Genomic DNA, 16246 nt, shown 5'->3' with positions numbered 1-16246 from the left:
AACTTTATGTAAATTCTAAATCGTGCAGCTGCTTTTTCTTGTATGCTTTTTTTCCTATTTATTGATTTGCGTAGATTTATTGTTCCAGAAGATCTAAAATAGGCTTCTAGGTGATTTTTATTTTTGAATTTTCCCACTATGTACGTCCTTCTGGTCATCTATGATGTATATGGAGTTTGCTTCATGAGTTATTTTTGTTCCCTACAATAAAGGTTGCAATCTATCTTTTCAAAATACTCACGAACTAACCTATATTCGATAGCATTTCTTATATATTTCCAGAGATTTCAAGGTTATGTTTGTGCTGAAATTTACAGTTTTACGTGTGGAATATCTACTAATTGTTTAGCTTGGGATGTGTGTTTCAATAGGTTAGACCTTTTTACAATAATAACTTGTACTTTTTGTGGAGTCTAGCCGATGGTGGGAACTTTACTATAAGGCTGTAATTCTTGAGGTGCTATGGGTCCTGATGCATCCTTACTTGTTTGCTTTCTTTAATCAGTTATTATATTTATGAAAGGATGGAAGTATGGAACTACCTTCATTAAATAATAATTTGACTCAGATATGTTACCATTAATCTGCTAGTGATTTGAATGATGAGCAAGTTGGTTATGTATCTCTAACAAATACTGAGAGCCAGCTTGGGTCAAACTGTATTCTTTGGTATGTTCTATGTATCCCAAGTTAAAAGGGAGAAAAAACTGCATGTACGGGCCACAAGATTTAGCTAGGTTCTGTGTCACGCCCCGAGACCGCTACCAATTTGGTCCGGCCCGGGCGCGTCAAACAGACGCCGAACGGACAGAACCTCCCCTGTCCGCCCAAGGCTAACCAACAGATCATGTACAACAAGTTCCCAGGAAATCACTTGAATACATACATGATCACTTAACAACTACGAGGGGAGCACAATCAGTGCTAAACAACTAAGAGCAAGATACAAGTATAGAACATACAAGTAATGATAAAGAGAGAAACATCTATCTATTACATTCATTCAGCCTTTATAATACAACTTGATTATGCATTAAGCTTCTAAACATAATATAAAGCTTACATCTTCCAAATTACAAACATTAGCTTACATTCATTCCAGAATATCTCACATCCTATACATCATCTACTCTCAATGTATATAAAGGTAACTCTAATGCAGAAATAGGAAAGTAAACTAATGCAACTAGGGCGCTAGGCCCTTACCGCGATCCTCGCCGTGTGAACTCGCGCTCGGCCCTGTAGTAAAATGGGGGTGAGAACTAACTTCCTTAGTTCCCAGTGGGTTCGGCCGCCGACTCCGCCGATCTCCCCACTAGGTCCAAGTTGGGCACAAGTAGATAATCGATAGATAGATAGATAAGGAAAGCGGTAAATGACAGCAGTAAAGCTACGCTACTATGCCCAATCATAAATATATGAATGCATGTACAATGAAATGGATAAACAACAATCCCATTATCATGTCCAAAGGTAAAGTTATTTACTCGTTCACCAATCTCATTTACTTGTTTCTTAATCTCGTGGCTTCCCTGAAGGAGCCTACTGCTCACTAGCCATCTCGAAGGTAGGGAGGGTCAACTCGCACTACGAACCGAGACCGTCTGGCGGGGCCTAAAATAGGCAATCCCTTGGGACCCGAAATCGGCAATCCCACGTGACCAACTCCGGAGCGCACTACTTGTGTGGGGCTTCCATCACAAGATTTAAAAACAGACCGTGAGCATGATCCAATCCTCGTCTCGAGAATACCCTATCCTCTAGGGTTACAACCATCATATAGCCCATAGGTTTCATATACACTATGACTCATAGGTGTCATTTGTTCTTTGTTTACTATCAACTAGATGCCACTCGTTCTTTACAAGTTTTCAATGCAATAGCCAATGCATTATTAAATTCCCATCCACACTTATCATCTCATTATAGGGTTCCACATCACATATATAAACCTCAAGCATGTTAGATATAAGTACTAAGCCAAATACATTATTCTACCAAAGAACATGCAAGGTATAGGACCAAACCATCATTTATCACCCTATAATGCAAGATGTCAATATGCAATTTGATCAATATAAAACTTAGACATAAAAAGGAGCCCGATTGATTCGGGATGGACACCACCCACCTTTTATCGCGTTCCGATTGCTCGTCGTCACTCGCAATCGGCCTCCCGCGGCGCACGCCGCTCGGCTTGACCCAATCCACGCGCGCGACAACCAAACGACCTCCGATCCGCGATCCGAAAATTAAAGGTCTTCGGTTTCCTATTACGATGCTTCAAATCCGTTTCCAGGATTTTACGACGTCGCCTCGGCCCTCCAGGCGGAAACGAAGCCTAAACGTCCGTTTCTTTAATAACTTCGCACTGGCTCGACGAATCGCCGAACCGTCGCTTCCGACGCGTTCAGTGACCTATCAATTAGGTTTCCAGAGGGTTAAATGAGATCAAACCCTCATATTTTCAAAAATTGCATTTCGAGCCCTAGGTTTATAACTAGGCAAGAATTAATTAAATTGATCCTAGATTCTAGCAATAATCATCTATTTAGCATGCTAGAATTCTATTAAAACCATTTTTAGAGCATAAGGATCAATCCTTAGAGTTCTACCATTAAAGGGTTTTGAAGCTTACCTCTCAAGCAAGCTTCAATGGAGAGGAAGATGATGATGAAGATGAAAATCCACCTTGAAGCTTTAATCTCCATCAATTCCCTCTATTTTGGGAGAAATTTAGAGAGAGAAAGTGAGCTTTCTCCTTTCTATTCCATGCGTGTGTTGTGGCGTGTGTGTGTGTCGGTTTGGGGCTGCTACGGCTGAGGAAGAAAGGGATTTGATCCCTTTTTACGAGTTAGCCCCTCAACTATGCAATCTTTCAATTTAGTCCCTAAATCTGATAAGTTCCGTTGGAGCCCTTCTGGATGTCCGATTGAGCTCAAATTTGACAGGCATACTCAGTTTAACGTACTGAGCAAGAATATATCTTAAGTTTTCAGTTTCGACCCCGTTTGGTCACCGAAAACTGTGCCGAACTGCAATCTTTATCAGATAGCCTTCGGATTCTATTTCTCACTCTACGGGTGTCAGAAAAATATGAAACCTTAAATCTAGCCTCATAAAAATATTTCTGACTTATCCTCCAATTTTCATAATTTTCTGAGACTGTGCATTTTCTGTTAATTCTTCTGTCCCGTTTCCAACAGAAAATTCTAGATCTTCTGTTTTCATCCCGATTTCAGCACAAGTCACTTCTGACTTATGTTTTACTTCTCTAAATCCAATAAAATAGTATCTCATACTATTTTTATTTATTTTTATTTTTATATTTAAATCCGGTATATTACATTACACCGCAACCTTACCAGAACCATTCAAATGGCTCTCCAACCGAACGGACACCGTAACCTCATGATTTTCGAAGTCCGGTACCCTACATATACCAATGTGTAAACCCGATAAACCTTAATTCGCACTTGAAAATAACTTCCCTACCACTAGTAGGGACCCTAAACATCTCTCACCCAACTCCAGATCACAAGCATGGAGCACGAGGGGTTTCACAATGCAAGACTAGCAAAAAGTAAAAACTCTCCTTTCGATAAAAATCCTTTTTTATCGAAAACCGTGTATCAGATCTGAAATCCGTCAGTGCCATTGGTTCCAGAATAGCTGAACTGGTCGAAACGAGCTATTGGATCGCTATGAATGGAGTCTGATACGCGTCGAAAGCCAACTGTACTCCGTGGCTTCTCCGGAAAACCGGACTTACTATTCACTTAAGTGAATACTAATGATCGCGTAACTTCTCTGTTCTAACTCATTTTCTCCTGAAACTTGACGAGTGCTTATGTAATTAAATTACACACANCTTATTCTCTAATTTTCATAATTTTCTGAGACTGCATTTTCTGTTAATTTTTCTGTCCCGTTTCCCACAGAAAATTCTAAATCTTCTGTTTTCGCTCCGATTTCAGCACAGGTCATTCCCAACCTATATTTCACTTCTCTAAATCCAATAAAAATAGTATCTCATACTATTTTTATTTATTTTTATTTTTATATTTAAATCCGGTATATTACATTACACCGCAACCTTACCGGAACCATTCAAATGGCTCTCCAACCGAACGGACACCGTAACCTCATGATTTTCGAAGTCCGGTACCCTACATTCTGCCTCCCTGTGGGTTCATGTTGCATCCCTATATACTTCATGCCATCTTTTGTTAGCTTTTGACTGCTTAATGATCTCCAGTATTTTAGCAAGGATAGTTTCTTCCTTCTGTTGTATCTTGTCAGCATGGGAGTAATTTATTCAGAAAGTTATGATTTTCTTTGCCAAGGATGGTAATCATGGTACTTGCAAATACTTATCCTCAATAGTCTAGTGATTCAATAATCTTCCATGTCATTTTAACTTATTTGCATATCAACACCACTAAGCAGCCACTAATCAAAAGCTGAAATATTGTTAAATAAAATCATATAAGCTATTACAAATGATGGCAGAGGATAGGGACACAGCTAAAACTCAAATTTTGGTGGGAGCTAAGTAAGCATTAACAATTATTTAAACTAGTTGATACTTAGAAAATTTTTAACGTTAATTTAGTTTTTAATATCAAAATTTATTAATCAAAATGTGCATTTTTTCAAATAGTGACAAAATAAAGAATCTAAATATCTTTTTTGTTTGTAGACTTTATAGCAAGTAAAGAAGCTAGAACTATTGTTAATAAGGGTTATGAGGATTTGTTCTATAAGGTGCATGTTCCTTTGACAGTTGGAACATGGGAATTGAAGAGGAGAAAAAAAGGAGGGGGAGGGTGGGAGACATTAATGTCAATCATTCTGATGACTACCATCTGGTTTAGATCCAACATTGTTAAAAAGCAGCATAAGCAAAGTTTCGAGTAGAATATTCAAAGCTTTTGATTAAGTAAGATGGATATATTTGGAAACAAGTGAAAGAACTAGTTGCATAGATATAGAGAAAGTCCTTTCTCTTCAAAGGGAAGGTGATATGAGGGTTTTGAGATCGGTTCTGACGTCGAAGAGCTGCTTTAATAAAGCCACACGGGGCCCTCGACTTCTTGATCCAATCTCCTCCTTATTCCACGACAAGGTCTCATGGGTCTTGGTCAGGGGCTTCGACCCGACTCTCAAACTGAAACACATGTGGATTAGGTCTCCTGTAGTCGGCCTCAGGGTGTGCCTGACTGGCGAGTCTGCCGTCTGCACGGCTTTCCCTTTTGCGGGCTGCTTCTCATCAAGGCCTTTGAGCGCCGATCTTCGTTTGGGCCGGCTCCGAGGCTCTAAAGCAGCATTTCTCGAAGTAGCATTCCCATCCATAAGCAGAAAGCTATGGAAGAAGTGCATTCTGGGGTCTGCGGAGCGCTCTTTTGGAGGTGCTCAGAAATTCACAATGGTCATAGTTTGCTCAGAATTAAATGTAGATGTTTATTTCATAAGCTTTTTCAAAATAACTAATGTTTGTGTTGGAAATTGGGAACTTTGGCTGCATAATTCTTTGATTTATTTTTCACCTCGGCTCAGGATAATGCTCATATTATTGATAAACATGATGAAAATAATTATAAATACTTTCTTTATTAGATAGGTTCTTAGACTTATCTGCAATGTTCTCTAGCATTTTGCCTGTAGAAAAGATTTAGCAGTGTAACCATAATTTGTTAAGTAATCTTCCTTAAATTTGATGCATGAAATAATAGTAAAGATTACTTAAGCTTACCATTAAATAATGTACTTGATCATAAATAATGTATGGAATTATCATCTCTATTTTCTACTGCTATATTTTCAGAATCTACACTTTATCCCATAAAGTGGTTTTCGTTTAATGGATTATTATATTGACAGCCTATTTCTTTCTTTTTTCAGTTCCAGAATTTCTTCAACTGGGTTTTAAAATGTATAAAAATTCTGTTGTCTGAGCCAACTGATCAGGTTCAACCAACCAACAGGTTTGATAGCTTGTTTTCCATTCATGCCCAAGTTGTAGGAGTTGACAGCTCTAATTTATTTGTACTGACTTGTAGTATTGTAATTTTGTAGTGAGCTTGTGGTCCTATTTATAAAGTTTCTTCTTGACAATGATCCGATCAAAGAATTATTCGAAGTAAATCATCGAATTGATGTTGATATGTAAGTTCCACTTCAATTTTGTATAATAACTATTTTAAATTCTTTTCTGCCAAACCCCCAAATGCTAGCCTGCTGATTTGATAGGTGATGTAAGAACTTTTTTTTTTTTTTGTTGTCAATTCTCAATAGGGATTACCTCTTTAGCTTTCTGTTAATTTCATGGCCTTTGTTTCTTTTGAATTTGTTTCCTGTTGTGGATGTAATATTTGGTAACTTCAATTAACCTCCTTATGATTTAGAGCATATCACTTTTCCACCTTTTGGTTTGAAATGTTTCATTTTGCTATCCTATTGTTGTCTTTGTTTAGAGCATTTCACTTTGCCAACTTGTGGCTTGAAAAGTTTCATTTTGCTATCTTGTGGTTTTGTCTTTGTTTCACCGTTAGAGACTTGCCCGTTAAATATGGTAGCATTGTGTTATATCTTACAAGCACAAGATGGTGAGTGCAAATTATATACTTTACAACTCTAGTGGTTAGTATAATGTGACACTTTTCTACCTAGTGGTTTGTAAATTGTAGCATTTGCTACCATATTTAATGACAGGTTTTCAAATCATATGTTAATAAAATGCTATACTTTACAACTTAGTGGTTAGTAAAATGTGACGCTTTTCTACCTAGTGGTTTGTAAATTGTAGCATTTGCTACCATATTTAATGACAGGTTTTCACCATGAAACAAAAACAAGACCACAGAATAGCAAAGTGAAGCTTTTCAAACCGCAGAGTGGAAAAGTGAATATGTATAAACCACAGAAGGGCTTACTGAAATTTACCATTAACTTATTTTAGTAAGCAATAAATCTGTATCGCAACTAAATGGAAGAGGGTTAATTTTTTTTTTTTTGAGAGATAAGAGGGTTAATTATTCAATGTTCAATCCAGACATTCTAATTTTTTAGTACCATGATTTTGATTTCTGAACTGGTCTCATGCTCTTTATCAAGTTCATAATGAAATATAACTGATGTAGTGATTAAACCCTTTTTTCCTTTTCATGAGGAAGCAAGATAAATATTTTTTAAATGAGGGTAGCTCACACTTTAATTGGCAACCAATTTGTGGGTAAGGTTTTCGAAGTTCTTAATATGAAACCTCATATCTTTTAACATATTCCTGATTATCAAACAAATAATCTATGCTATGTGCAAGCAATGAGCAACTAAATACATGTCTTTGGAGTGTATTTTATGTCTACGATCAAGTTGTATGTTCTCTTAACTCCATCTAACGTTATTTGATAAAAATCAATGGAGCATTGAGTGAAAGAGTTCATAATATTGTTTACGTCTGTTTATGAGAAACTTTGTTGCAATCAATATCTGCAATTTCCAATTAGGTAACTACCATGAGGATACCAATACATTTTCATGAGTCGGAAGTCTGTAAGGTATAAGAATCATGTTAAATTTTCGTCGAGTATTGGCACTATTTTTGCTTTTGAAAAGACATTTAAAATTCATGTATGCTGTTTTTATAGCTTGAGCAAATACAATGTTGCAGGGAGACGAAGCAGCAAGTTGAGCAGCTTGTAGTTTTGGGTGGATTTACAGACATGAAATTTCTGGAGAGAACTTTAGCCTGTGAATTTAATCAACTGGAGCAATGGTACTTGGCATTAAATTAATAGTACACTTTCCTTGTAGCACTATAATGAAACAACTGGATAACATGATATCCTTAGCCATATTTGGTTTCTAATTGTTAGAGAGAACTCTTACCATTATTGAAACTTTCCTTGTAGCATTGTAGTCTTAAAATTCTATCTGCATCTCATTATCATCAATTTAAGAATGATTGCATTAAATTTCTTTTCTTTTGTCAATTGAATGTAGCGACTAAAGAATTTTCCTTGTAAGGGAAGTTGCTTGTTCACTTTCTTTGTATCATGGTGTCATTCATTTAAATTGTTAGTTGTTATTCATATTAGTTCTAGTCACATGCTTTTATTATGCTAAAAGTGTCTAGTGTATTAATATCCATAAGGTAAAAAGTTGTGGAGACCCCCCCTAAACTATATACTATTTTGGAGTAAGCCCTAAACTTTACTTTTTATTGATTGACAGTTGCTTAACTTTTGTGTGTTTTACGATGTGAGTTATTTCTGTTTGATGAATTGGGGATTTTGTTAATAGTAATCTTCAATTTGCCCTTCTGTGGTTTAGTGCATTTTCAGTTTGCCACCCTGCTGTTCAAACATTGCACTTAACCAACCTATGGTTTTATTTTTGTTTCTCCAAAAATACCTGTAGTCAAAGAGGGTAGCAAAGTGAAATGTTTAAAAACCAGAGTGTAGTTACCTTGTTTAACATTAGGTCCTCACACTCACAGTGAAACGAATATAGAACCACAACGTAGTTAAGTGTAACTTTCTAGATCACATGGTGGCAAAGTGAAAACACGCTAAACCATAGGGTAGTTATGTGCAACTTTTTGAACCACAAGGTGACAAAGTGAAATGCGCTAAACCACAGTGAGGTACATTGAAGTACCTTACCCTTTCATTCACGTTTAGTAGCTTACACCAAAAATTTTCTTCAAGTACCTCGTCAGGGGAAATTGCATGTCCATCGTTTTGATTGCAAATGAAATTATCTACATTAAGGTTGTTGATATGGATAATACATATACCAGCAGAGGAGCAAATGAGATGAGAAAGTTAGAGCGATTTAGGATTTACAATCAGAGATTATTGCTTTGAGAAGTATCACTACGACAACTACGCTTTACACTGATATATGAGTTAGGATATGTATGCTGTTGTTATTTCTTCATAAGAGAGGAGAGGTGAAGCCAATTTATGTAAAAATGGACCCCACAATGTCGATGTTCTCTAATTTCCCAGTGAATTATTGGGGATCCACGTACTAATCTCTCAATTATCTAATCACAAGTTATTGTCTAATATATTTAAAGTCATTGTGTACTTTTACATGCGGTGGAAAACATTTGACGCTAAGCATGATTTTGTTTTTTTGGCTTTTCAGCTTAAAGGAAGCTTTCTTAATGCCGTTCACTACTATTTCAGCTAAGATACTCTGCAGAGACTTGCTACCAGTCTATTCTATTTCAACTTCACCTGTATCTCAACTACCTCCGACATCAATATCCTACTACAAGGTTCTTAAATCTTTTGCCTCTTACTCTCTCAGTTACTTACTGCCTTTAGTCTGGAAAAGTAGTTGATAACTTCATCTGACGCTTATTGATTAATTATTGTTACGGGCTGATTTTCACCGGCATTTCTTCTAGCTGCTTGTGGAAAATTTATGGATTTTTTTAAATTCTCTACTTCTAAAAATTTTAGTATTTTTGCAACTTATATGTGATAGAAATGGGTTGGTCACTTAACATATCTACTTGTAAAAAAAAAAGGCATTTTGTTCACTTTATCTTGCCAGGAATCTGTGAGGAGATTTAATATTATGACATTTTGTTCGTATATGTTGATAACTTGCGTTACGAAAATAATAAAATTAACCCAAAAAGGGCTAATTTGAGTATGTTACACTACTAATTGAGAATAATCATATTTTTTTTTAATTGCAGGTAATTATGTTTTTTTTCTTAAAGTTCCGAAGTAACACCTCGGACCGAAAAACTTATTATGTTATTTATGTAAATTGATGTGTTTCTTATAATTTGAATTTAAATGTAAATTTAAAAGTTAAATTTGAATTCAAAATTTAAAATAAAAAAAATCATAATTCATTTTGTTTCTCTCACTTGCTATTTGTATTTATATATTAAAGTAACATCTATAAAACTAAAGAATTTCGAGTGATTTCGTGAAACCATGTCGTCACCCTTATAAAAAAAACCCTTTAGAAAATAAAATTTTTGATTAGTCCACTTTAAATGTATAAGATAGAAATACCTTAGTGTTTTTTATTAGATTTAAATCTACAAGAAAAATATCTCAATATTTTAAATAGAAATCAAAATAAACAAGATATTACAGAGATATACTAAAAACAAGATATTACAGAGATATACTAAATTAAGATAAATATGTTTTCCTAAACCATATAAATTTATTTGGATCAAATAACTTATAATATTCTATGTCTTTTTAAACTAAATTTGGCTACGAATATATAAATGCAAACTAGATTCCGGGATTATACAAAATTCCAGAAAGCAGATGTTATTTTTTGTAGAGAAAAGGACAACTTTCTTTGGCCATCTAGGTATCTTTCACCTTTTCTTTCACTCTTCAAATAATTATGGTCTCTTTTTACCTTTTTTTTTGGTTTCTCTTTGTTTTTTTTTTTTTTTTTCCATCAGTTATCTTCTTCAATATTTGTAAGATATTCTATTTTTTATTCTTTTAATCATTATTGTTGGCAAAGACTAATTATTAATTTTTTCGACTGCATGCTATATATCATAATTAAATCATATAAGCATTCCGTGCATTGCATGCAAACTAGTAATATATATATATATATATATAATATAGAGAGAGAGAGAGAGAGAGAGAGAGAGAGAGAGAGAGAGCTAGGTTGCTATACTATTGGTAGCACAGACGCCTCCGTGCTACCAAGTTGTTTTCAATGATGCCGCTTCCAAATCGACGATCGGCTCCGTTAGACTTGATTCTACACTATTAAAAAGTATTTGAAAACTAAATTTCGTAATTTTTTGGTATCATTTACCTATCAAACGAGTAGTCTAAAAATTACTCTAATAGTAAAAAGAATTTTCTATAAAATTTCATCTGATTGGATTGTTATACACCGTTAAATTTACAAATGCATCACTCTACTATTAAAATTGTCAATTTTGAGATCTTTTGATCACTAGCCAAATGATGTCAAAAAATTATAAAATTTGGTTTCTAGATAGTTCCAATAGGGTAGATTATACCTAACGGAGCCGATCGTCAAATCGAATGTCCTATCATCGAAAACAACTTACAAACACGGAGGTCCTGGTACTTTCGAAAGTATAGTAGAGGCACTCTATATATATATATATATATATATATATATATAGAGAGAGAGAGAGAGAGAGAGAGAGAATTGATCTTCTATGCTTGTAAAAGTACCAAGCCGTTGGTGCTTATAAGTTTTCAGCCTTTGGATTAAGAGATGTGCAGTTAGGATGATAGTAGTCCCTTAGGATTGAGTGGGTAGTTGGTTGAATAGTATGATCTAACGGGTAGAAATGATCAAAGGGGTAGATCTAAAGGTGAAAAACTTATAAGCACCAACTGCTTGGTGCTTTTACAAGCACCATAGAAGGACTCTCTCTCTCTCTCTCTGTCACGCCCCGCTACCGCCAGTTTGGCCGGTTTAGGCACGTCGAACAGACGCCGAACGGACAACACCTCTCCTGTCCGCCCAAGGCTAAAGCATCAACAATCATGTACAAGAGTTGCCCAGGAAAAACTCAACGACATACATGACTCAACGAGAAGCACCACAAGTGCTATACAAGTAAGAGCAAGAATCACAAGTAACATATAAGTGAACAAAGAGAGAATTCTAATTATTACATCACATTCAACTATCAATTCACATCGAGTTTACATTTACATCTCCCAAAATGAATATATACCTCCAAGTCCATCCCATAACTAGTATCAACCCAAAATACATGCAACTCTCCAATAGATACATCGACATCTCACAGGTACATAGGTACTCTAATGCAAATGAAGCTGCTAACTAAGCTAGGGCGTTATGCCCTTACCACGATCCTCGCCGGGAGTGCTCGAACTCGGCCCTGCAACAAAGTGGGGTGAGAACTATTGTCCATAGTTCCTAGTGGGTTTGGCCGCCGACTCCGCCGATCTCCTCACTAGATCTAAGCAGGCATAAGCAGATAAATCGATAGATATTTAAAACTGAACGGATGCATAATAAAGAAGTTGTAACATGCTACTATGCCTGGAGATACGAGAATGAACAACATAGTCATGTATCTACTAACATGCCACTATACCTCTATCAAGCAGGAATGCAACTCTACTATGCTCAATATGCTCAATATGCTCAGTATGCATAACTCTCATGAGTTCATTACCCAATCCTTTGGCTAACCCGAAGGTCCGCCCTCGACTCACATCTCAAATCCCCTAGGTTAGGGTTCTCTCAACCCACCTGGGACCGTCTGCGGACAACTACGTCTGTCCTCTGTGTGACCACCTCCGGAGTGCACTAACGGGTGGAGCGACCAACCCTAAAATAGACTATGTGAGTATAATCCAATCCTCGTCAGCTGAGGATACCCTGTCAACTAGGGTTTTCAATGTCACATCGATCTCATGCAAGGTGTCAAGTAGGGAAACTCACCTATCCCCTAAGTCAATATGCCATAGGTGTTCTTTTACACTAAGTCCCAATGCCACTAGTCAAGTCGTTCTCTTGGTTTACATGCCACTCGTCATGATACAATGTTTTGACTATACTATGCACGTGTCATTGTTCTCGTCAATACAAGATTAAGTTATCACTTATCTTATCTCTATGGGGTTCGAGGTTACAAAAGCTCATTCTCATGCACCCTAAGTTCACGTGTCAAGCCTTCTATGCTACACTACAAAGGAGCATGCAAGAATAGTAAATGCAACCATATAAATACCCTATCATGCACAAGGTTCACATGTGAAGTATGATCAACATATATAACTTAGACATAGGGAGCAGCTCAACTGCTTCGGGATGACACCACCCACCTCTAGGCGATGCAACGCGGCTAGGAACTTGACTCTGCGATCTTAGAAGGCCGCCCCGGCCCCTCCGGGCGAAAACGAAACTACGAACGTCCTCTTCGGCAATATCTTTGCACTGGCTCGACGAATCGCCGAACTGACTTCGCCAACGCGTCGGATAACCTAGCAATTAGGTTTACACATGCCCAATTTAGATCAAATCCCTAGTTTTTCAAAAACCCCATTTTTGAACCCTAGGTTACAATTAGGCAAGAATCTACCCTCAAAGTTTTAGATTCAAGCATTTAACTTCTACTTAACATGTTAGGGTTCCAATAAAACCAATTCCAAGGTATAAAAATCCATTTCTAGGGATCTACCATGAAAGTTCTCAGAGCTTACCTCAATAAGCTTGCTCCAATGGAGGGAAGAAGATGAAGAAGGAGATGATCCACCTTCTTCAACCCTTCTCCACCAATCCCTCCTCCTACCTTCCTCCTAAAAGAGAGGGAGAGAGCTTAGAGAGAGAGAGAGAGAGCTTATGTTTTAGGTTTAGGTTGGAGGGAGAGAGGAAAGAGAGAGGAGTGGCGCTCAAGTAACCCCAACATGCTACATTTGCATAAAAACCCTCCAACGATGCCATCTATACACAGCCCAACCAGGGCATTTTCGGGCTACGAGGACCGGTCTTCCCTTAGAGGGACCGGTCCTCGAGAGCAAACTTTGTGGGCAGTGCCATTCTGCCCATTTTACGCGTACGGGGACCGGTCCCCTCCTCCTGAAGGACCGGACCCTGAGAGCAATTCTTGTGCACAGCATTTTGTTGCCACACACCAAGCGTACGGGAACCGGTCTCTCTCTAGAGGGACCGGTCCCTGCGAGCAAATTCTGCAATTGTGCAGAATTGCACCATCTTGCTCTCCGAGGCCCTCTTCAATGCACTTATTGTGTTCTCGACGCCTTCGGCGTTTCCGAAGCGTCCCAAACTCAACTTCGATCAATTTCGATCGAAGTTCGGATTCGCACCTCGCGATTTCGCTTCCTTACACACACTCTCTCTCTCTCTCTCTCTCTCTATCTCTCTCTCTCTCTCTCTCTCTATATATATATATATATATATATATATAAAATTAGAGAATTTCAAATGAAACGTAGAGCCACCTTAACCTTTAAAAGGCATGCAATTTTTTAATAGAATTTTAATATGTTGTGCATTTGTATATATTTATATGTAACTGAAATCGTATCTAAATTGCAAAGCACATTGATTTTGAAAAATATTATTAATATTCTATAGTGGCTAAAGTTGAAATCTACGACTCTATTGTTACCTGATAATTATTTTAAAAATTAAATTACATCATATTAAGAAAATTCATTAAAATTCTTTTCATGAAATTACATTTGCATATGTAAATCTATCTCTACATTTAGTTCAACTGATATTTTAGGTATATCTAAATACATTGAACGTCCTTAAAATTCAGTAATGGCTAACAATTAAAATTTTATTATTCCATATATATATACACACACACCTTATAATTATTTTTAATAGTTTAAATACGTTGGGTTTATGAAAAAGTTCTTCAAAAATCCTTTTTTTTGTAATTATATTAAATATCAAATGCCCAAATTTGTTTATCCATTGAATTTAATTATATTCAAATTTGTAGAAATTTCTCAATGTCATCTTTTTAAATTGACATTTTTTTTAAATTTAAGCATGTGAGATTAAGTGGATAAATTTACACCGTTCTTTAGAAGTTATATAAAAATAAATTATTTTGTTAAAAATTTTATTATAAGATGGTATTCTTTTTTTTTGAATATAATCTTGACTCTTCTAATACATCAAATTCAGATTTTAAGTAATTTTTTTAAACTCTTATCATGTTATTATATTGAACTTTTGAATGTCTTGCCTTGGCATGGAAGCCAAACCATGCACGTGCATATACCTGCCACACGGACAGAATTTTTTATGTCTGTAAATTACGTTGGGATACAAAACATCTGTCAAGTTAGCTCATTATATGGAAAAATACTCATAAATTTTAAACTTTTAAAATATTAATACAAATGTTTGCAAGTTTATGAATTACATAAAAAAATCGAGTGTTTTGATTAAAATTTTCATTTTCAAAAATAAAACCAAAACGACGTCACGGAGTGGGAGGTCTATCTAGGACACAATCCACGCATCGTGTTTCGCTCCACCTCATTAGATGTTTCTGTAAAAACAGTGGGATGAGAAACTAATGGAATTACAACAAGTCACTGAGAACAAGCCGCACCTACCGGTCAACTGAAAGCATGTACTATAATCTCAACTATTGAAATGACAGAAAGCATTCTCATGGGACGCTAAAATACTGGTAATGAGCATCTATGCATCAACTCAATACAAGTGAATGTCAAATCACAATCCAATCTGTGCCCTAACTTTTCAGTCCCTGGCGAGGCCCTAATTTTGTCCCGAGCTGCTTATGTTCAATTGTCTTAACCTTTTAGTCCCAGGAGTGGTGGGCCTAACCTGCTAGTCTCGGGCCACTCTTCGGGAAGAGCTCACCTTATCACGCGGTTGATCAAACTATTGTGATGGTGATAGAGGATCAAAGGATCATGTTATCATGTTCTATGATCAACATCATTGATAGTGATGTAGGAACCAAATATCAAGTTTGACATCTATCATGAAGGCCGTTCTAGCCAATACAAACACTACCGCTACCAGTAATCCATGTGTCATCGTGCTTATGTCCAATCTATAGCTAGCATGCATCATATGTGTAAGGCTATACTAGGAAGTAATAATGTCACGCCCCAAGACCTGTTTTGTAAAGCCTTTTCGAAAAAAGGCCAATTTGAAAACAAAGTCAGCGGAAAATGCCCTTTTTTTGTTTGTTTTCAACACAACCTTGCCCACGGGACGGAACAGGTCCACCACAAGCATAGGGATCCTCTGTCCAAGCGGGTAGAGTCTTTCCTATATTTGCACGGCGTATCGTCTACCACAACACACAACATTACTCACACAATCCAGCAAACAACAACAATGATGTAGATGCTCATACAGCTAACCATCCATAAAGAGATGATGTATGCTCTAAGCACTCCTTAGGCAAAGGATGATGCGAATGCACAACACACCAAACAACTCTATTATTTAAAAATGTTTTCCACCCGAAAACTTTATATGATAGAGATAAATTTAAAAAACTATTTTGAAAGCCATTTTCTATACGAAAACTCATTCTTTTGAAATCTGACTACTGCGAGGGGTAGAAAACTTTTTTGTTATAAAACCACAATGTCACAACACCAACTAAACCATCACTATAGATGAATAGCCATAAAACCACAATTTATTCGTTCTTAAATTAAATATTCAATTCAACCAATTACCGAACTGAATC

General features: G+C 36.5%; 1 protein-coding gene across 13 annotated transcripts in view; it reads left to right on the top strand.

The window, feature by feature from the left end:
• The window catches only part of LOC109711878 (anaphase-promoting complex subunit 4), a 58715-nt gene that overhangs the window by 31505 nt on the left and 10964 nt on the right, over nt 1-16246 (top strand). For all 13 annotated transcript variants that reach the window (XR_002216699.1, XR_002216697.1, XR_002216700.1 and 10 more), the window contains 4 exons: nt 5905-5987; nt 6079-6168; nt 7673-7777; nt 9157-9289. Coding sequence is in view for 7 of the 13 variants with exons in the window: in XM_020235224.1 (XP_020090813.1) it covers nt 5905-5987; nt 6079-6168; nt 7673-7777; nt 9157-9289 (411 nt within the window). In the remaining 6 variants the exon portion in view is untranslated. The remainder of the gene's footprint in view (nt 1-5904; nt 5988-6078; nt 6169-7672; nt 7778-9156; nt 9290-16246) is intronic.

The sequence above is a fragment of the Ananas comosus genome, linkage group 6 (assembly GCF_001540865.1).
Source record: "Ananas comosus cultivar F153 linkage group 6, ASM154086v1, whole genome shotgun sequence".
Taxonomy (NCBI): Eukaryota; Viridiplantae; Streptophyta; class Magnoliopsida; order Poales; family Bromeliaceae; genus Ananas; species Ananas comosus.
This window is presented reverse-complemented; position numbering and strand designations above follow the sequence as displayed.